Consider the following 22,654-nt stretch of genomic DNA (forward strand, 5'->3'; position numbering starts at 1 on the left):
CCCGGTCCTCGCGCTCCCTCCCTCGCCGTGGGCCTCCTCCGGGCCGCCATGCCCCCCGCCGCGCCGCGGCCGGCGCGTGTGGAGAGATGAGGGGCGTCGGCGGTGAAGATGGTCGCGGGGGCCCGCCGGCCCCAGTAGCGGCCCCGCCCGCCCCGGGCTGCGGAGGGCCGGGCGGTCCCCGCGGGGCAGCGGCGCCCGCGCGGGTGCAGTGATGCTCGCGGCCGCCGCCCGCCCTCCTCCTCCTCCCGCTGCTGCTCCTGCGCCGCCCGCCGCCGCGTCTCCGGAGCTCTTTTGTCTGCCTCCCGAGCCGCGGGGCCGCCGCCGAGCAGAGCCGGGGCCGCGGGCCGCAGCCGGGCCCGGGCGCTGAAGGGCGGGGGCGGGGCGGGGGCCGCCTCCCCGGCGTGGGCCGCGCCGCCCCGTTCCCTTCCCATGAGAATGGAGCCGGATTTATTCGTGACCCTGTCGGCGTCGGCGGGGGCCGCGGCCGAGCCCCTGCTGGCCTTCGGGGACCTGTTCCCGGAGCAGAAGGGGAAATACTTCCTCATGGACCTGGACAAGGTGTCGGAGGACCCCCGGGGCCAGGTGCCGGTGCCGGTGCCGGGCCCCGACCTGCTGCTGCTCCCCCCGGAGCCCCCCCGGCGGCCCTCGGGGCTCCTGGGGCCTGTTCTGCACGAAGCGGGGGCCGTGGCTTTCCAGCAAGTTTTGGGGGAGGTGAAGCTCCGCCAGGACTTGTTCCCCGAAGGACCCCTCAACTATCTGTATCGCCTCCAGGACCAGGGACTCTGCCTCTTGGGCCGGGACGGCGGCGCCCCCGCGGCCGACCTGGGCCAGGATTCCCCCGGGGAGGCTGCCGCGGCGGCCCCCGAAGGGGGCTTCGACCCGGCCCTCGCCCCGCGGCGGGATCCGCCGGCCCCAGGGCCGCTCCCAGCCCCCGAAGCGCCGGAGCCGCAGGACCGACTTGCCCCGGATTCGGGCCGGCCCCGGTCGCCTCCCCAGGATTCCCAACTGGACGCGCCCCCGAGGGGGCAGGAATCCGCTGCGGGAAACCTCCGCCTTCGAGAAAGCGATGACATTCCCGAGCATCAAAGACATTTGTACTTAGACTCGGACCAGGCCGGCCGCCCGGACCCCGAGACCCGGCTCCTCTCAGGACTCGGTCCAGTTTTCTCCTGGACTCCAGAGCCAGAGGATTATGCGCCAGCCGGATGCCAGAAAAGTGCGGAGGATTTAAATCATAGTTACCAAATCAGTAACGAAATAAGCTTCTTTCCCTCTTTGACTACTGCCACTTTGTGTGATCTGAAGTTAGATATAGTTCAGAATAACCCGGGCCAGTCCTCTGATTTCAACCAGACGGAACCAATTCCAAACGAACCCTCGGGGTGTCAGGAAGATGGCCCTCGCCTCAGAGCCGTATTTGATGCCCTAGACAGAGATGGGGATGGTTTTGTCCGTATAGAGGAGTTTGTTCAATTTGCTACAGTTTATGGTGCAGAACAGGTAATATGATCTAAAATTTCGCCGATTTGGGTTCACGACGTCTTTGAGTGTGTGTGCTGTTTGTTCATTTCTTCTGAAAATTTATCTCTAAAAGAGCTTGTTCATCGTGAACAAATAATGTCACTAGTATATGTTTACACTAAATATAGGACAAATTTGAAATGTATGTACAATGATAATAGCTTTGGGAGTTTATTTTTTTTCTCCCAAACTGGAGTATCCTTTATCTTGGATGGTGCTTCCTTTCTCCCTCACTCCACCCCCCCCTTTTAAAATTTTGGTTTTGTGTCACTCTTCCATAAATACAGTAAATATCTTCTAGAACTGATGAGAATAATTTTATCTACTTCAGCCCAGGACAATCTTGGCTATAAAGTTTGTTAAATAACTGAGTTTTTTGATTTTTGAAGGGGAAGATGGGGGTTGAACTGATACATTAAAGTTAAGGACCAATAAAACCCCAATTTTGTTGGAGTAGTTAAGGACATATTAACTTATCGTTTTGAAGTTATTTTAAAATGTATGGTTAAGAATTTTTCTAAATAATGGATTTTTAGAATTTTTTTTTCCAGTCAAGAAAAATAGAGCAGTTTTTTCCCCTACATTCAGTGTATTTTCTGCCTAGGTTCCTTTGAAATATTTAATTAGTAAACGCACAAATCAACCGATGATTAGTGTTGGAAGGGAAGGTTGAGTTTGAACCAGCTACCTCTGGAACCTCAGGCAAACTCCCTCTGCCTGAGCTACCAGGCAGGAAGCTCAAGGGCTCTGTACTGTCAGCAAGCAGCCTTTTGGCTTGGCAGCCAGAGCCTGCAGTGATGCTGCTGCTGGGTGGGATTCCTCCTCCTGCCTGTCAGTTCTTCCCTCTTCTCTTCAATTCAGGGCCTCTGCACAGGGCTTTTCTCCAACAAGAGATAATCATGGCATATTGTAGATCCAGAGCTGGAAGGAAACTCAGAGACCATCTAGGATGACTCTTATTTTATAGATGAAGGAATTGAGGCCCAAAGAGTTTAAATTACTTGCCTAATCTCATCTAGTCTAGTCCCATTTTATTTTACAATTAAGAAAACTGAGGGCAAATAACTAGTCACCAATGCTAAGATCATTATATAGTCTTTTGAGATTTGCAAAGCACTTGGCTCACAGCAGGCATGTAAGGTAGGTTGTAAAAGTGTTATTACCATCAGGACATAGATGAGAAAACTGAGACACTGGGCTATAGTGAATTGACCACGATCACACAGCTAGCTAGTCAATTTTGGGATTTAAATGTTTCCACATTCCATAATCTGTTAAAACAATTTACTAATGCTTCATGTACATACTTTTTATATGTTCTAACTCTACATAGAAATTTTCTTGTTTTATTACAAGATTTTGTTAGTGGTAGACATAATTAGTTTATCTGAAAGAAGGTTCCACTGGTTTTTACAGAAACTTCTCAAACATTGTCTGCAGATTACATTTGTTGAATTTTTTAAAGCATTGTTACAAGTTCTTATTTTAAATGGCCCTTAAATTAAATTAAATGGCCCATTTCACAGTTTAAGGCTCAGCACTTTCAGACACACATTTGCATTTGTGCATATAGTACAAGATCATAGTCCTTATATGACCTTATTAATAGTAACATGTTTTATTAGAAGACTACGTACCCACTCTTTTGTAAACAGGGTAACAAGTTCCTATAACATTCTGATAGAATCTTATACTTTGCTAACATCTTGTATATATGTCAGCATTAATTTGGATATTAAAGTATATTTATAATTTAAGCAGAAATTCTTTTAAAGATAAAATATATTAATTATTTGGGTTATTGTTACCAAATGTTATTTATGTAAGTCCACTCTATAACAGCACAATATTTATGGTATCTGTTGTTGAGAACATACTTTGTGTGTGTGTGTGTGTGTGTGTGTGTGTGTGTGTATGACAATATACATATACCACAGCTCCTTGAGAATGGCCTAGGAAGGTATGAAAGCTACGTTAAAAAAAATCTTTAGGTTTTCTAAATGACATCAATCCTCCCCTCCCTCTGTCCTCTCCTTGTAACAAAAAAGTATATTTAGGCAAAACAAACCAATACCATGACTGTGCTCTGTTTCATTTCATAATAGTATGATTGAAAGTGGAGTCATGGGATCTAACTCATGTGTACTACACCTGAGTGATCTTGGGTAAATCACAATCTCCTACAGCCTTATTTTCCTCATCTGAGGATTATGGCTTCTGTGGCTTTTTCCAGCTCTAGATCTATGAACTATAAGAGTTCCCCACTAATCAGAGAGTTCTCATGTCTTTCAGATTTTGCTTCATACTGTTGTGATCTTTGTCCAGAGATATTCTCTTTTTTTTTCCTGCTTATTTTGCTTTACTTGAGTTTATATATCTTCTCGTTCCTTTGTAGTCTTCATAAGCTATCATATCGGATGGGGCAAATGATGATGATGATGTTTGTCCTTTGTTCTTTTTTTAAGTTTTTTTTTTTTTTTTTTTGCAAGGCAAATGGGGTTAAGTAGCTTGCCCAAGGCCACACAGCTAGGTAATTATTAAGTGTCTGAGGCCGGATTTGAACTCAGTTACTACTGACTTCAGGGCCAGTGCTCTATCCACTGCACCACCTAGCCGACCGTGTCCTTCATTCTTGAAGAAGACCCTAACATCAAGAAGGTGATATCGTGACAAGCATATGAACTGGATTTGGATGAGGCAGTGCTGTGCTAAGTCACTTTCTCCTCAGAGTCATCTGGGTCTAGCGGTCAGATAAGAATCGGGATTACTGGAGATGGCCATGGATGCAAGGCAATCAGAGTTAAGTGACTTGCTCAAGGTCACATAGCTAGGAAGTGTCAAGTGTCTGAGGCTGGATTTGAACTCCCATCCTCTTGGACTCGAACTCCCATCTGCAGTGGATAGAGTACTGTCCCTGGAGTCAAAAGGATCTGAGTTCATATATGACCCCAGACATCTGACACTTACTAGCTTTGTGACCTTGGGCAGTTCACTTATCCCTGATTGCCTCGCATCCAGGCTAATCTCCAGTCATCCTGATGCATATCTGACCACTGGACCCAGGTGACTCTGGAAAAAGCGAGACTGATGGCTTTGCATAGACCTCATTCACATCCATTTCACATGCTTGTCATACCATCATCTCCCTGAAGTCATAATCCTATGAGGCAAATAATGTTACATTGACATACCACAATTCATTTAGCCATTGTTTAATTAATGGGCACTCAATTTATTTCAATTTTTTTTTATTTTTACCTAAGAAATTATATACATAAGATCTTTCTGATTCTGATCTTCTTGTGTTTTATGTTCAACAGTGATTTGCTTGGCTCCAGTGGTATATTAAGTTTAGTGCCCTTTCTGGAATAGTTATAAATTGTGTTATGGTCAGATCATTACATTCTAAATATAGTGCATTGATGTGCCTATCTTTGCAAAATACCTCTAACATTTACCATTTTTGTTTTCTTATACTTATTTCCATCCTGAAAATATATTAATTTCACTGTTACCAAATTATTTCATTTTTTTCATTTGAAGGTCATTTTTGTGTTAGTATTTCTATCTGGAATGAAGGTATAGCTGAGAATGACACATCTATCAATTCCACATTTACCTTATTGATCACTTCCATTGTAGTGCTGGTAATGTTTCTATTTTGGCGATGCTTTTTCTCTTTTCCGTGTAGATTTGACAATACCTTTCTCTTTTTTTTTCCTATGTAATTGTGTGATGTTTTTCTTTAATCATTGACTGTGCTTTAGAACTTAAGAATGTGAATTGGTTTCAGTTTGTACTTATGAAACTATTTCTTACACAGCTCATTAAGTTGCAGCATTGTGGGAAATCTTGATATATGGGAGCCAACATAACATAGTAGAATAGAATGCTCAACTGGAGTCAAGTAATGCTGAATTCAGATCCTGCCCCTAACACTTACTAGCTGTGTAATCAAGGGCAAGTCATTTAACTTCTCAGTTTCCTCATCTGTAAATTGAGGATAACAATATTTATAATAATGCCATCTTATTGTTGTAAAGCTCAAATGAGTTCATGTGTATAACCTGCTTTGCAAGTCTTAGAACGAGCTATAAATGTCAGTATTTTTATTATCAAATACTTCCGCAACATTTTCCTACATCTTAGGTTCTTTTTCTTTCATAACTTCCTTATTTACTTTTTTTTTTTTGGTTTTTGTAGGGCAATGGGGTTAAGTGGCTTGCCCAAGGCCACACAGCTAGGTCATTATTAAGTGTCTAAGTCTGGATTTGAACTCAGGTACTCCTGACTCCAGGGGCCGGTGCTCTAGCCACTGTGCCCCTTATTTACCTTTTTAAATTTCTTTTTGTCGCATATACTCATACATCATTGCTAGAAAATGCTTTGAGTAAAGTTTCATCTTAGGTTCTTAAAATTATATTCATTTGAAGAACTACTTGTCTTCTTTCCTTGGTCACAGTGAAAAAAGTTTGAATTGCTATATAGAGAGTTGGTGAAGCAATCAATTCAATAAAATGTCTCTTAAGCACCTACTATGTGCATGACTGAAGTTTTACCATTCTTAGCATAAAGGTGACCCTGGGTTCTTAAAAGTTGTGCCTGTGTGGCAAATTTTGCCAGGCTGGAAGATTTCAATTATAGGTATATTATTTGATAATATATCTGTTGTCCAGAGAAGTTCATCACTAGGTAAACCAAATGATGATGAAGTTTTGAAGAAGGAGAAATATGAGATAATGGGAGATTATGAAATATGACAACCAGTACATTTTCAGCTGCCCAACATTTTTTGACTTCTGGTAGAATTTAAAATTTCAAAGTTGGTAACTATTTGTTTGTTGGAAGATTGTAACAGTAGTTGTTTCTGCAGAAGCTATTGTTTATTAATTCATATTTCATAATAATTCTGTGGAACATAATGAAGTCCTTTAGGAGACTCTTAATCAGACTTTGATTTTGGTTGACCATCTAGGTATATTTTGGTCATGTGGCAATTTTAGAAATTTTATTTATAAATTTAGCTCACTAAAGTTGACTTTTTTGTTGTTGCTGTTAATGTAGAGGCATAAGCAAAACTTTACCATATTTTTTTCAAGTGACTTGTCTTTGTCCTTTCCTTCCTATAATTGATTCATTTACCAAAATCAATTACAACTGAAAGGAGAAGAAGAATGATTTGGATGAAGTACTTGTATACTCACAAAGTAAAGAAGAGTTGATATTTGTATATAAGTGTTTTAAAAAGGTCAATCTTTACAACTAGGTGAGGTAGCATTTGATAGATTATAAACCACCAGATTAAAGTTATTTGACCATGATCACATGGCTAGTAAAGGACTCTTGATTCCAAGGTCATTGTCATTTCCATTACAGTGTGCTCCCCTTTGTAAAACAGTGCTTTGAATCTTGGATCTATACTCTTTTATTTTTGACTTTTTTAATAATTTATTTATTTTCCAATTATATACAATAGTAGTTTCTATCATTTTTGTAAGATTTTGAATTTTAAACTTCCCCCATCTTCCTTTTCCTCCCCCCCCCCCAGAAGGCAGTCTGATAATCTTTACATTGTTTCCATGCTATACATTGATTGAAATTGAATGTGTAAGGCGAAGCTTAGTGGCACAGTGGATAGAGCACCATTCCTGGAGTCAGGAGGACCTGAGTTCAAATGGGGTCTCAGACACTTAATAATGACCTAGCTGTGTGGCCTTGGGCAAGCCACTTAACCCCATTGCCTTTCAAAAATAAAAAAGAAATTGAATGTGTTGAGAGAGAAATCATATTCTTGAGGAAAAAATAAAATATTAGAGATAGCAAAATTATCTACTACATAAGATACTTTTTTTTTTAATTGAAGGTATTAGACTTTGGTCTTTATTTAAACTTCCACAGATATTTCTCTGGATATAAGATGGTTTTCTCCATCGCAGGTACTCTAAAATTGTCCCTAATTATTGCATTGATGAAATGAGGAAGTCCATTAAAGGTTGATCATTACCCTCATGTTGCTGTTTGGGTGTACAGTGTTCTTCTGGCTCTGTTCCTCTCATCCAACATCAGTTAATGCAAGCCTTTCCAGGCTTCTCTGAAATCCCATCCTCCTTAGTTTCTAATAGAACAATAGTGTTCCATAATGTACATATGCCACAATTTGTTCAGCCATTCCTCAATTGAAGGACATTCATTTGATTTCCAATTCCTTGCTACCACAAAAAAGGCTGCTATGAATATTTTTGTACAAGTGATGTTTTTATCCTTTTTTCATGATCTCTTCAGGGTATATACCCAATAGTGGTATTGCTGGATAGAAGGGTATGCACATTTTTATTGCCCTTTGGGCATAATTTGAATCTATATTCTTGACAGATATTTTAACCAACATTCCTATTCTACTTGTAAGTCAATAGGCATAATGATACCTTGACAACTTTAGAGTAAGAAGGAACTTTGGAGTGTATCTAGTCCATCTAATTAAATTAAAGGAAAAAAATAAAGAAGTTTTACTTTTTAAAAGCCAAGCCTTTTGGGGGTGCCACCTGACCTGGAGTCAGGAAGACCTGAATTCAAATGTGACCTCAGACACTTAATAATTACCTAGCTGTGTGGCCTTGGGCAAGCCACTTAACCCCATTGCCTTGCAAAAAACCTTAAAAAAAAATCAACCCAAGACTTTTTATTCAGATTCCTGAAACAAGAAGCACATAAGATTGATTAATGTATAAAATCTGGTCAAATGATAGCACAGTCTTATTGACTACCAGTCAATATTAGGTTATTTAATAATTAACAAATTTTCATTTGATAACTGTTTGAATTTGTAAATTCTAGTTGTATATATTTTTAAAAAGTTTTCTTACTATTTTGTTTTATTAGCAATCATTTCCCCTTACCCTTTCCATCCCTCACCAACTTAACCCTAACTTGTTCTAAATTAAAACACCTAAGTGAAACCAATTCAGATAGCATCTGACTATTATATTGTTGAAGAAGGAATTAACTTTTTTTACCTCTACTACTTTTAGATCTTGTACATGGTAGGACAAATAAAATAAATTTTAGTTGAATTAGCATGAAAGTAATCTTAGGTTGCAGGTACTGTGTTTATTATTGTGAGCAGGCATATAGAAAAATAAACTTCTTTTCCTGTTTCCTTGACAATGTTATGCTGCATTTGAATTTTATTATGTCAGCCTAAAACAGATCAGGCAAGGCATCATGTAATGAGTTTCAAAAGAAATTAACAGTTGAAGTCAAGTGGAAAGAAGAGAGGACGATAAATGAATCTCCTTATATTTTTAGAAGTAGATGGTTTAAGTGATTCCTTCAGACAGTAAATTGTCCTTGTTTACTATAAGTTCTTTTTTTTTAAGGTGTTTTTAGCTGCCCCACTATAAGTTCTTAAAGTATATTATAAGAAAGATTCACTTTTGATGATTGGAATAGATAATCACAACTTTTCAGGAAAAAAACAAAGGTTGATTTTAAATTTTATTGAATTAAAAATACACAAAACTGGATAATTTATATCTAATAGGGGAGGTCATACATGAAAATTATATACTTCACAGTAACTTTATTTGTCTTTTTTCAATAGTCACAAGAATGGAATTACTATTAGGAAGAATTGTTTTAGTTCCCTTCAACACCACTACTGATGGTTGTAGGGAGTCTTTGCCACTATTTATATCACCTTCTAAGTGCCTTTCTGCTTCCATGATCCTTTTTTTAAAAAAAAATTTTATTTTTTCCAATTCCATGTAAAAAACACGTTTTAACATTCATCAAAAAAAAATTGAGGTTCAAATTGCCCCTCTCCCCTTTTTCTTCCCCCCTTATTGATAAGGCAAACAATTTGATATAGATTATACATGTGCAGTCATATAAAACATATTTCCATATTAGTCATGTTGTGAAAGAAAACAAAAAACCTGTAAGAAAAATGAAGTAAAAAAAGTAGTTTTGATATGAATTCAGTCTATATTAGTACTTTCTCTGGAGGTGAATAGCATTTTTCTATCATAAATCCTTTGAAATTGCTGAAAATAGTTAAATCATTCAAATTCATCATCATATAATATTTCTATTACTATTTCTTCACTTGATTTAATATTATTTCATATAAATCTTTCCAGGTTTTTTTATGCTGCTCATCATTTCTTAAAGTATAGTAGTATTCCATCACAATCATATATGCAACTTGTTCATTCAATGCCACTTTCCAGTTCTTTGCCAGACAGAAAGAACTGTTTATGGCTATTCTTTTATGTAGTGATTCTTTTCCTTTTTTTTTAAATTTCTTTGTGATACAGCTCAGTAGTGGTGTTGCTGGTCAAAGTATTTGCATAGTTTTATAGCCCTTTGGAGATAGTTCCAAATTGTGGATCAATTCACAACTCTACCAGCAGTGCTTTAGTGTCACAATTTTCCCACACCCCCTCCAATAGTTGTCATTTTCTTTTTCTGTCATATTCAGCCAATCCTGATAGATATGAGGTGGTACCTGAGAGTTGTTTTCATTTGCATTTTTCTCTAATAGTGATTTAGAGCATTTTTTGTCTAAAAAAATATCCATTGACCATTTATCAGTCGAGGAATTACATCATTCCTATAAACCAGACTACGTTCTCTATATATTTGAGAAATAAGATCTTTATCAGAGAAATTTCCCATAAATTTATTTTTCAGTTATGGTTACTTACCATTTTCCCCTCCATTCTATTTTTCTCATTTATCCTTTTCTTTTTCTCTCCTTTCATCCTGCCCCTCGCCTCAAGTATTTTGCTTCTGACCACTGCCTCTCCCCACTCTACTTTCTCTTCTCTCAGCATCCCCCCCCATAAACATGTCTTTTTTTTAATCCCTCTTCCTGTAGGGTAAGATAAATTTCTATATCCAGTTAAATGGATTTATTATTTCCTCTTTGAGCCAGTTCTGATAAGAGTTCGGTTAAAGTGATGTCTGCAGTCCCCTCTTCATCTTCATTTCTACAGAATAATTTCATTGAGGCCTTTTCATGTGAAATTATCTGCCCCATTCTACTTTTCCCTCCCCCCTTCTCCATCTTTCTTTCTCATTCTTTAATTTTAGTTTTTTTTAGATTTCATCCCATAATAGTCAATTCACACCGTCTGTCTGTGTGCTGCTTCTAAATTTCCTGATAGTGAAAGTTCTTAAGAGTTCTAAATATCATCTTTCCCTGTAGAAATATAAGCAGTTTAACCTTATTGAATCCTTCTTTCCTATTTATCTTTTTATTCTCTTATATTAGAAATTCAGATTTTCTCTTCCGCTCTCATCTTTTCATCGGGAGTGCTTGAAGTGCTTTATTTCACTAAACATTGGGTTTTTTTTCTCCTTTAAGGATTATACTCATTTTTGCTGGTAGGTGATTCTTGGTTGTAATCCAAACTCCTTTGCCCTTCAGAATATATTCCATGCCCTCTATTTCTTTCATGTAGAAGCCACTAAATCTTATATGATCCTGATTGTGACTCTTTGATACCTGAATAATTTCTTTTTGGCTGCTCATAATATTTTTAACTTGGTCTAGGAACTCTGGAATTTGGCTATAAAATTCCTAAGAGTTTTCATTTTGGGATCTCTTTCAATATGTGATTGATAAATTCTCTTTCATTATCTATTTTGCCCTATGATTCTAGAATATCAGGGTATTTTTTTGATAATTTATTGAAATATATGTAGGTACTTTTTTTTTTAGATTTTGCAAGGCAGTGGGGTTAAGTGACTTGTCCAAGGCCATACAGCTTGGTAATTGTTAAGTGTCTGAGGCTGAATTTGAACTCAGGTCCTCCTGTCTCCAGGGCTGGTGCTCTATCTACTGTGCCACCTAACTGCCCCAGGTGTTTTCTTCAGTATTTTTTATGTGTTGCCTCCTTTACTAAGCTATTTACTTTTTTTCATGATTTTCTTGGATCATTCTTATTTCTTTCCTCAGTTTTTCCACTATTTTATTTTATTTTTAAAATCTTTTTTGAGTTATAGAAATTTTTTTAGGGGGAGGGGGAATACTGAGACCAATTCATATTTTTCTTTGAGGCTTTTCTTGTACCTGCTTTGACTGTTGTTTTCTTTTGACTTTGTGTTTTGACTTTTTCTGTCACTATAATAACTTTCTGTTAGTTTTGCTCATTTTTTAAAGCTATTTCTTGACTTATAACTTTATGTTAAAATCACTACTCAAGCATCAGGTTTTTTCATGCTTCTGTTTTCAGAGTTAGTTCAGGAGTAGAAAGGGAGAAGTGACTGTAAACTTTCAATTCTTTGAAGGTGGTATATTTAAAGAGAGGTATGCTCCCTGCTTTCCTGTCCTATGCTTAGTCTGTGAGCAACCACAAGTGCTATTTTCTGCCTTGGTACTGTGACCTAGATTCCTGCTCCCCTGCAGCCATACTCTGTGTGTTTTTGCTCATCTTCACTTTGGGACCAGAATCAAGTATGGGTAATGTAACAGAGTCCAGCACCCATTGCCAACAAATCTTCTGACCAGTTGTCCAACCCTTTTACAGTCTGTGGACTGAGCCTCCCAGCAGCTGCTGCCAGTTGATACATACCAAGTCCTGCCGTTGGCTTTCTGGGGCATGGCCTTGTCTGGCTCCGAGCTCTACTCTCATCTTTCCTTTCTGACCTAAATTTTTTGGGCTGGAAAATTGTTTCACCTCATTCTTTTATTGATTGTACTGATTTAGAATTTGTTTTGAGAAAATATCTTAAAGTTGTTTGAAGGGGAGTTTGGGAGAGCTCAGGTGAACTCTTGCCTTTATTTCATCATTTTGACTCGGCCCCTTTCCATGATTCTTTTGACATGTAGGATTATAGATAAGAGCTCTTTTGACTGATTTAACAGTTTTCTTTCAGCATTTATGAATATTGGGTAGTGTTCCTTGCTATAGTCATAACCATTGGCAAAGGGACTAAAGTATAGGGGCAATAAAGAATGCTATTCAATGCCAAAAATTCAATAAAAGATATTTTTTAAGGGAGACTTAAGTAAGTAGCAGTAATAAATTCAAGTGGTACTATAGCCCTTCTTTTCTTTAGACTCCAAAAGCAGTCTAAATATGAAAACATTTAGAGTCAAGAGCTAACAAAATAATTATGGAGAAATTAAGGATTTTTTTTCTGTTAAATTTGTTGAACCTTATAGAATGTTGAATTAATGTGTTCAGTTGCCTGCTGTTATTAGGTTAGTTATTCTTGTTAATTGCATGAATTTTCATTAAAAAATACTTGTGATTTTCTAAAAATGTTGCTGCTAACAATTGTAAACTTCCCTACTATCTAAACTACCATATTTGTAACTAATGTCCTAGGGGAAAGCATGACCCTATAAATAAAGAAAAGTTAGATATTTTAAAATAATTGTTTTACTGGGTGCAAGAGCTTATGCAGAGAAAGGATGTTAGGGAAGAGTTCAGTATACTCTTAAAGATTATATATAGTGAAAAGAAATTATTGATATTTGCATAGATATTTGAGTAAATGTCTGTTAAGTTTTATGTTGTATTCCTAGAGAACTTGTATAACTTCAGAAGGAGAGGTGATTCTTTCTTGAATTGACATTGCTTTGGTCACAGTTTTGGATAATTTTTAGAATTAAAGCAAAAATTGATCCAGGCTCTCCTATCTTGATTTAGGGCTTGGGCTACTGGATTATGTGTTCCAGTTGCTGTTTTGAACTGAAAGCTGCCAGAGATCCATAGAGCAGTGAGGGCATGTTGTATAGTAGTGAACATTGAACAGCCCCAAGATCTGCTGTGAAATTTTATAATATTGATGATTTTATATTTTATGGCTGTGATAACTTGGAGAATTTTTAAATAATAAAGACAAAGGTGTTGGGTTATTCATTATAGACTCAGTACTGTCACAGTGTGTTAATTTATATTTTTTCTACTGCTTTCCATGACTTGACACCCAGATAACACCTATGCTATTTCTAGCTTTTCTTTGGGAAGATTAAAAAAAGAATAAAAAATCTTGTTGAAATGCTATTTTGTCAAATGGGCTACCTCCTTCTTCCTCTTGTTTTTTCAGTGTTTGGGATTTTCTCCTCTATATTTATCAGAGTTTATATATGGTTTCAAAGCTGATTACGTTCCATTGGAGGTCTTTAGACAGAGACTTTAGGAAATTCATCCAGTTGGACTAAAATGTGAGTTTCTGAAGCAGATCATGGTCTTTGCAATGGAAAGTCCCTTCTAAATCAGAGATTATGAGTGTGAAACTTTCCTCCTAAATGATAAACATGATGTGGTCTGTAGCAGTGAAACTAGTTCTCATGCTACTAAACTGACAGATACTCTGGATGTTCATTTATAAGCTTATAAACCTGTACAAAAGAAACAGGCACCTGCAACAGACGCACAGGCTTCCATATCACTTTATAGATGCAAGAGATACTCTTTGACTAATTCTAGGGCAGTGGCTGGTGAGCACAAGCCCTTCCTTCCCTTCTATATTTTTGATGAGACACAGTGAGACACACATGATGAGTAGGCATAAGTGAGCTATGATTTACACACATGTTATTATAACACTGTTATCATATGCACATTATAATAATGTCATCATTATCTTTCTCCAGAAGTCAATCCTCTGATGAACTTCTATATTTCTGTAAAGGACACTAACATTCATCTAGTTATTCAGGTTTGCAGCCTCACTTCCTCAGGGTTACTTAAGCCCATATGACTAGTTAATAACTAAATCCTTGTTTATATCTGCATATCTCAGTTCTCTTGCTTTCCTGCCATCATTCTCATTACCCTATTTCGGGCCTTCATCATCTTTCAACTAGATGTTAGAATAATCTGATCCCTATTTCTCGCCAGTCTATTCTTAACACAGCTGCCAAAGTGCTTTTTTCTACAGTGTTTGGTTGGTTGCATTTTAAAGGGCAGGTCTTTCTCTACTGGATACTTCACCACTCAGTGAAGTAGGTTTTTTTGGGGGGGGGAACAAGGCAATGGGGTTAAACGACTTGTCCAAGGTCAAACAGCTAGGTAACTATTAAGTGTCTGAGGCCGTATTTGAACTCAGGGACCCTGACTCCAGGGCCAGTGCTTATCCACTGCACCACCTAGCTCTCTCACCCAAAATGCTTTTTCTAAAGCCAGGTCTGACCCCCTTTCACACTAAACTCCAGTGCTTCCTACCTGATTCTAGAATCAAATACATTTGGCATCTAAAGCATCTCACAGTTATGGCCAATGTACCTTTCTAGCATTTATATAGATACTTCCTTTTCTTCACTCTAAAATTTAGATAGACTAGGCTCCTTTGCTGTTTCTTATACTTGAAATGCTAACTTCCATCTTACATACCTTTGTACAGGTTGTCCCATGTCTTTAATATACTCCACCATCTCTGCCTTTTGCTTAAAATCCTTTTTTCTTTCAATATTCAGCTCAGATATTGATTTATACGTGATATTTTGATCCTTTGATTCAATGTGAAGTTCCCCAACTCCTAGTGCCACCTGCTCCCAAATTACTTTTTATATTGTATGTGTATGTGTCTGTATTCTGTTAAATATTTATGTGCATATTGTTTCCTTAACAAAATGTATGAGAGCAGATAATGTTTTATTTTTGTCTTTGTGTTCCTGGCACCTAGTACAGTACCTGACACATGATAGTTACTTAATCTGTACTTTTTTTTGATTGATTGTTGGAGGGAACTTCAGAATTGATGAGATCAGTGATACATCTGAGTATTTGTGAAATTTACTTGTAAGGTTTCAACATCTACAGATTTGTCTGAAATTTCAAATTCATGAAATAACCCTCAGGAAAAATAAGACAAGGATTTGGAAAAAGATGAAAAAAGCTCATACAATATACTAGGAGAATATTTGCAGAATTCTAGACTCAAGTGTTGGGAAAAAATGAAATATTCTTTTTTTTTTTTTTAGTTTTTTTTCAAGACAAATGGGGTTAAGTGGCTTGCCCAAGGCCACACAGCTAGGTAATTATTAAGTGTCTGAGACCGGATTTGAACCCAGGTACTCCTGACTCCAAGGCCGGTGCTTTATCCACTACGCCACCTAGCCGCCCCAAAATGAAATATTCTTTTGATAAGTGCTATTCCATCTCTCACATGCACCTTCCTTTTTTCTATGAATTGTTTTCTTAGCAGTGACCTCCAAACAAAAATGCCATGGCATGACCCATTGGGCTGTGGAAGCAAACAAGAAACCTATATACCTTTTTCCTCAAAGATTATATATGCCAGCATTTTCTCCATAGAAAATTTCTCAAGTTATCTCCTGGCAAAATATTTAAAGGAATTGTTAAACTTAAAGATGTTATTCATCTTTCTTTTACAAAAAAAATAAATATACCAAGTTTGATGACCAGTGTCTATAAATGACATGCTACTGAGAAGATATTTTTAAATAAACCTAGCCAATTTGCCTTTCAAGATAAAGTGACTTAAATTTCTTTTTTTGACTATCTTTTCTTTTTTTATACTATCCTCCCCACAATATATCCTTCCTTTTTTTTCAATCCATAGAGTTATCCTTTATAGCAAAGGCTAAAAAGAAAGGAAAAAAAGTCCAGCAAGACTAATTCATCAATAGATGAATTAATATATGAGTTAGTATGTGCAGTATTTTCTATCCATTGCAAAACAAGGTAGGGAGATGCATTTTCACATATGTTTTCTGGAGTTAAATTTGGTCATAATAATTGTGCAACATTCTTTCAGTATTCCCATTTACATTTTTGGAGTCATGTATTTATTGTTTTCTTGATTTTGCTCATTTACTTATTTCATTTTCAGTTCATAAAAATCTTTATCTCTTTTGTAATTTTTCATATTTGTCCCATATAGCACAATTGTATTATGTTACATTTATGCACCACAGCAATATATATATTTTGAGCCTTTCTTTGTATCTTTGACCTCTTTCGGAGTATATATCTACAACTGGGGTCTTTGGGTCAAAAGCTATGAATTTTTTTATAGGTTTTTGCAAGGCAAATGGGGTTAAGTGGCTTGCCCAAGGTTACACAGCTAGGTAATTATTAAGTATATGAGACTGGATTTGAACCCAGGTACTCCTGACTTCAGGGCCGGTGCTTTATCCACTACGCCACCTAGCCTCCCCTAAGCTATGACATTTTAATTAACGGGCACCAAATTGTTTTTCAGAATGGTTGTATCAATTTGCTGTTCTACTTTTTACTGTGTCTACCCTTATACAACTATTCTATCATTTATCATCAAATTTCCAGTTTGTGAAATTATTAATTTTCTGGATATGAATTGTGAACTCAGAATTGTTTTATTTATATTTTGATTACTAGTGATTTGGAGCAATCTTTCATAATAGTTAATAGTTTGCAACTCTTCTTTTAAACAGTTTGCTCATATCTTTTGATCCCTTATTTATTAGGGAAAAGTTTTCGGTATTATATATTTGTATTATTTCCCTAGATATGAAAGCAACTATTTTTAGAAGAAACTTGTGCAATAGATATTTCTTTTTTTTTTTTAGGTTTTTTTTTTGCAAGGCAAACGGGGTTAAGTGGCTTGCCCAAGGCCACACAGCTAGGTAATTATTAAGTGTCTGAGACTGGATTTGAACCCAGGTACTCCTGACTCCAGGGCTGGTGCTTTATCCACTGAGCCACCTAGCAGCCCTCGCAATAGACATTTCTAAAAGGATGTTGGAAATGTTTCCATTGTTTTTTATTACTGAAATTTTAACATTTTATCATTTTCCAATTATATACGATAGCAATATGTACCTATCATTTTTTGTAAGGTTTTGAATTTTACAATTCCCTCCCCACACACACAGAAGGCTGTGTGATAGTCTTTACATTGCTTCCATGGTATACATTGATATCAAATGAATGTGTTATAAGAGTAAACATAACCCCTCTCCTTTCCCTCAAGAAGATGTGAAGCCTTAAGAATAGAGAGAGAGAGAGAGAGAAAGAAAAAAAAATTTAAAAATGTACTTCAGTCTGTGTTCAGATTTCAATGGCTGTCTCTGGGTAAGTTGCTTTCTTTATCATAAGTTCACCAGAGAAGTTGCTTCAATATTTTTCCCACAGTTGCTATTAGTTGCTGTATTCCCCTCCACTCTATTTCTCCCCACTCTCATTTATTCTATTCTCTTTCTCCTTTCATTCTGGCCCTGTCCAAAACTATGTTGAATCTGAGTACCCTCTCCCTCAATTTTCCCTCTCTACTATCACCTATTTCCCCCTTCCCTCCCCTCATTCCCCCTTATCCCATCCCTTTCTTCTCATTTTTCTCTAGGATAAGATAGATTTCCTCACCCTATTCGTATGTTATTTCCTCTCTGAGCCATTTCTAATGAGAATGAAGGTTCACCCCTTCCCCCTTGCCTGCCCCCTTTCCACTCCATTGAAAAAGCTTTACCTTGACTCTTATGTGAAATTTCTTAGCTTCTTCATCTCCTTTTCCTTCCTCCCAGTACTTTCATTTATCATCCATTGACTCCATCTTTTTACTATATTATACCATTATATTCCTCTCCTTCCTATGTCCTGACTATATATGCTCCTTCTAACAGCTCTTATAAATGAGAAAGTTCATATGAGTTATCAATATCTTCTTCCCATGCAGGAATACAAACAGTTCAGCATCTTTAAGTTCCTCATAGTCCTTCTCTTCCACCTCCTCTATGGTTCACTAGAGTCCTGTACTTGGAGATCAAACTTTCTGTTCAGCTCTGGTTGTTTCAATAGGCAAGTTTGAAAGTCCCCTGTTTCATTGAAAGTCCATCTTTTCCACTGAAAGAGGATGTTCAATTTTGCTGGGTATTTGATTCTCAGTTTTAAACCAAGATCTTTTGCCTTCTGGAATATCATATTTCAGTCCCTACGAGCCTTTAATGTAGATGCTGCCACATCCTGTGTAATCCTGAGTATGGAGTCTCAGTAGTTGAATTGTTTGTTTCTGGCAGCTTTCAGAATTTTCTCTTTGATTTGAGAGTTTTGGAATTTGGCTATAGTATTCCTGGAAGCTTTTCTTTTGGGATCTCTTTCAGGGGGTGACCAGTGAATTCTTTCGATTTCTATTTTACCCTCTGCTTCTAGGATCTCAGGGCAATTTTTGCTGTATTTCTTGAAAAATGAAGTCTAGACTCTTTCCTGATTGTGGCTTTCAGGTAGCCCAGTCATTTTTAAATTATTTCTTCTGGATCTCTTTTCAAGATTGGTAGTTTTTCCAATGAGATATTTCACATTTTCTTCTAATTTTGGCTTTTTTTTGGAAGAGTTTTATTTCTTCCTGATTTCTTGCAAAGTCATCAGCTTCCTTTAGTTCCATTTTGCATTTGAAGGAGTTATTTTCTTCAGAGAGCTTTTTTTTAATCTCCTTTTCCAGCTGACCAATTCTGCTTTTAAAGGCATTCTTCTCCTCATTTGCCTTTTGTTTTGTGTTTTCCATTAGGCCTAAACTGGTGTTTAACATAATTTTCTTCAGTATTTTTTTGTATTTCTTTCACCAAGCTGTTGATTTGGTTTTTGTGATTTTTCTGCATTGCTCTGATTTCTCCTCCCAGTTTTTCCTCCATTTCCCTTAATTGCTTTTCAAAGTCTTTTTGAGCTCATCCATAGCCTGAGCCCATTTTCTATTTCTCTTGGAGGTTTTGGATACGGAAGTTTTGATTTTGTCATCATCTATGTATGTATTTTGATCTTCACTGGGACCAAAGTAGTTCTTTTTGGTCAGATTCTTTTTCTGTTGTTTACTTATTTCCTCAGCCTAGACAGCACTTCCAAGGCTTTGGGGTTTTTTGGGGGGGGGGCACCCCACTGGGACCTTTATTCCTCCAAGGTCTTATGCTCTCTTGCCTGTGCTTTGATATGTAGATGGCCCCCATCCTTTCCTCTGCCCTGGAGCAGCTATAATGAGGGTTTGCTAGGCCATTTAATACGGAAGCTCAAACTGCAACCTGGATCTGAGTGTAAGCTAGCAACAGAATCCTACCCCTAGGGAGAGCAGAGAAATCTCTGCAGACTTCCCTGACCCCCTTACTGGCTGGCGCAGACTGCTTTCTCCAGGTTCTCATTGCAGATTCTGCAATTGGTGCTCCTCACTCCATACTCATTCTGGTGTAGCAGAGTTCTCTCTTCCCCTTCAAGCTGTTGCTGGTGACCTCTGGGCTGGGCTGGCCTGACCTGACCTGGCCTGTGCTGGGCTGGGCTGGGCTGCGGTGTGGCGGCGGCTTTTTTCCAACCCTGGGTCATAGTGAAACACTCCTTTCCCACGGAACTTCTAAGTTATCTTGAACCGGGAAAATGTATTACTCAGTCTTTCTGTGGGTTCTGCCCCTCTAAATTTTGGCTAGAGTCATTATTTGTTGACTTTTGGAGTTTTGGGGGGGAAGGAGTTCCCTGGAAATGCTGCCTGCACACTGTCATCTTGGCTCTGCCCCCTATTACTGAAATTTTATTGTGATTTTATTACAGAAGATATTATGTGTCATCTGTATGAACTCTGACATTTGTATACTTAAAACATTTGGAAATAGAATTTTCTAACCTGTTTAAAAATCTTTCAAATGAAGAGTTTCAGTGTATTTTGTACCTGCTGGTTAAAATTATAAAAACTTAACACCTTAAAATTAGTTTGCAAGAATAACCGACATCACCAAGACAGAAATTTATGAGCTTAATTTCAACATAAACTCTCACGTAATTGGTGGGTGGGATTAAGGTATCATAATTTAGTAAGCATGGCCAGTGAAAGAAACTGTCCTTTCATTTGGGGCAACATAACTTTGTGGAACATTTTTTTCATGAATGACAACATGAAATTAAATTTCAAAATAAAATAAACTTAGACCATGTATAAATAGACAATTTACAAATCAATATGAATATATTTGGAGTGAGAAACAGCAAGTTGGAATCGCTAAATAACCTCAAAACCAAGAAGTATCACATTGGAAGCATAATGATTGAATGATCCCAGGCATTTTCATTAACCTTTCACTGCTAACCTTCATGCAGCTCTCTTAAGACTGGATGTTATAGAAAAGATGCCAACCAGTTCTGAGCAAGATCTTCACCTGGGAGTTTCCAAAGCAATGAAATGAAAATAATAGTCATTGTATCTTCTAATAAGCAACTTAGAATTGTGTGGTTTGGGATATTTTGTCACAAATTTTGAGTTGAGATTGAGGATTAATGCTGTTGAAATTAATTACTTATTGAACATCTGAAAAGTCTAGGTATAATACCTTTTAAGGAACAGCTAACTGGAAAATTAGGAATTTTGGAAGGCACCTTAAAACCTTTGAGCACCACCCTCTCTCCTGAGCACATTTCCATTTGCTTCCTCCCTTTATAGAATTAGGACCCTAGAGGGAAGAGCCTAAATTTTGTCTTTATATCCTTAGATATCCACACAGTGCTTAATATGGGATTACTAATCGTCATTGATTTTACATCTTGTTTTCCACTTTGAACCCCAAACTGTGCTGTTTCTGTTAATTGACATCAATCACTCAAGTTCAAAAACCTCTTCAGTATTAGTGGGAAAATATCTGGATTTGAATCACAGATTTTGTCACTCACCAGCTGTGTGATATGAAAGATCCCTTAAACGTCTCTCTGCCTCATTTATTTCCATCTATAGAATGTGGAAGGTGAACTTGGGTGACCTTTACAATGCTAAGTTTGTGGCATGAGTTCTGACCCTTTCATTGTCTCATCATCCATTTGATGATTAAAACCTATCCTCTTTTCTAGGCAGCAAGGTGGCACAGTGGATAGAGTGATGGGCCTGGAATCAGGAAGATCTAAATTCAAATCCAGCCTCAGATACTGTTGAGTTTTGTGACCATAGGCAAATCCCTTATAGATAATAGCATTAGCGTTTTCAAATGAGACATTTGGAAAGTGCTTAGCGTAGAGCCTGCCACATAAGTAGGCCCCATATAAATACTTATTCCCTTCCATTGCTGTAGCAACCTTAGTTCAGGCTCTCATTACCTCTCTACTGGACTATGATAATAGTCTCCACACTGGTCTCTCCTTTCTCCAATACATTCTCTGTACCTTTGCCAGAGTGTTAATGTTCAGTCCTGGTCATGGGATCCCCCTGTTGAGAAATCTTCAGTAATTTCCCAGTTGCCAACAGGAAAGCACAGATACTTTCGCTTGGCATCAGGACTTTTTACTCTCTAAGGTCCAGTCTGACTTCCTGAGCCAACTTTATACTTTGTATTGTAGCCAGATTTGACTTCTTGCTGTTTCCTGAACTGACCTGGTCTTTTCCTATCTCTGAGACCTTTTCTTGCTCTGCTGTCTGTGCCTTTAATCCCTTCTTCCTTCTCACATGCCCCATTTCTGCCTGTTAAATCTTACCTAAACTTTAAGGCTCACCTTTTTCTTCCTTCCCTGACCCAGATTGCTGTCTCCTCTTCTACTTTATGTAGCATTTTTATACTTCTCTTTTTGTACTTCTTACATCACTACATTATCATTTGGATTATAGTTATTTGTGAACATGTCTCCTTGTAAGCTTTTTAAGAGGAAGGACCATGGCTTATCAAGAACCTACATTACCTTGCCTGAAGTAAGGACTCAGTAAATAGTGATAGAATTGAATTTTTGTTGCATTTTATTTATTTATTTGTTTGTTTGTTTATTTATTTATTAGGTTTTTGCAAGGTAAATGGGGTTAAGTGGCTTGCCCAAGGCCACACAGCTAGGTAATTACTAAGTATCTGAGACTGGATTTGAACCCAGGTACTCCTGACTCCAGGGCCGGTGCTTTATCCACTGCTGCACCTAGTCGCCCTTTTTATTGCATTTTAACACATTATTTTGAATGAATTACAGCCTAATGGTTTGGCAGTGTCTTGGATTTTTAGTGCCTTCATTTTAGCAAGTAATAATTTTAAATATTAGGAGAATTGGATTTATTGTTTTAAGATTTGGGATTGTATTTATCTGGCGATAGTTTATTCAGGTTTCCTTATTAGCTCACATCTTTTCCATGTCATTCAAAACAGGCAGTGAAGGAAAGAGACAGAAAGTACTTGGAAACACTTTTTGGAAATACATCATCTGCTTCAAGAAAAGCTCCTCATTAACTTGTTCCAAAACACAAT

General features: G+C 37.8%; 1 protein-coding gene and 1 long non-coding RNA gene across 3 annotated transcripts in view; one reads left to right on the forward strand and one right to left on the reverse strand.

Moving 5' to 3' along the window:
- Nucleotides 1-22,654, reverse strand: part of LOC141495567 (uncharacterized) — a 58,034-nt gene that overhangs the window by 29,519 nt on the left and 5,861 nt on the right. The gene's annotated exons all lie outside the window — the stretch shown is intronic.
- The window catches only part of RAB11FIP3 (RAB11 family interacting protein 3), a 184,845-nt gene continuing 162,518 nt past the window's right edge, over nt 328-22,654 (forward strand). Inside the window, exon 1 of one of the 2 annotated variants that reach the window (XM_074197045.1) lies at nt 328-1,500. In XM_074197045.1, coding sequence (XP_074053146.1) covers nt 430-1,500 — 1,071 coding nt within the window. In that variant the 5' untranslated portion in view covers nt 328-429. The remainder of the gene's footprint in view (nt 1,501-22,654) is intronic. The other variant, XM_074197044.1, reaches the window with a different exon arrangement.

The sequence above is a fragment of the Macrotis lagotis genome, chromosome 8 (genome assembly GCF_037893015.1).
Source record: "Macrotis lagotis isolate mMagLag1 chromosome 8, bilby.v1.9.chrom.fasta, whole genome shotgun sequence".
Classification (NCBI taxonomy): Eukaryota; Metazoa; Chordata; class Mammalia; order Peramelemorphia; family Peramelidae; genus Macrotis; species Macrotis lagotis.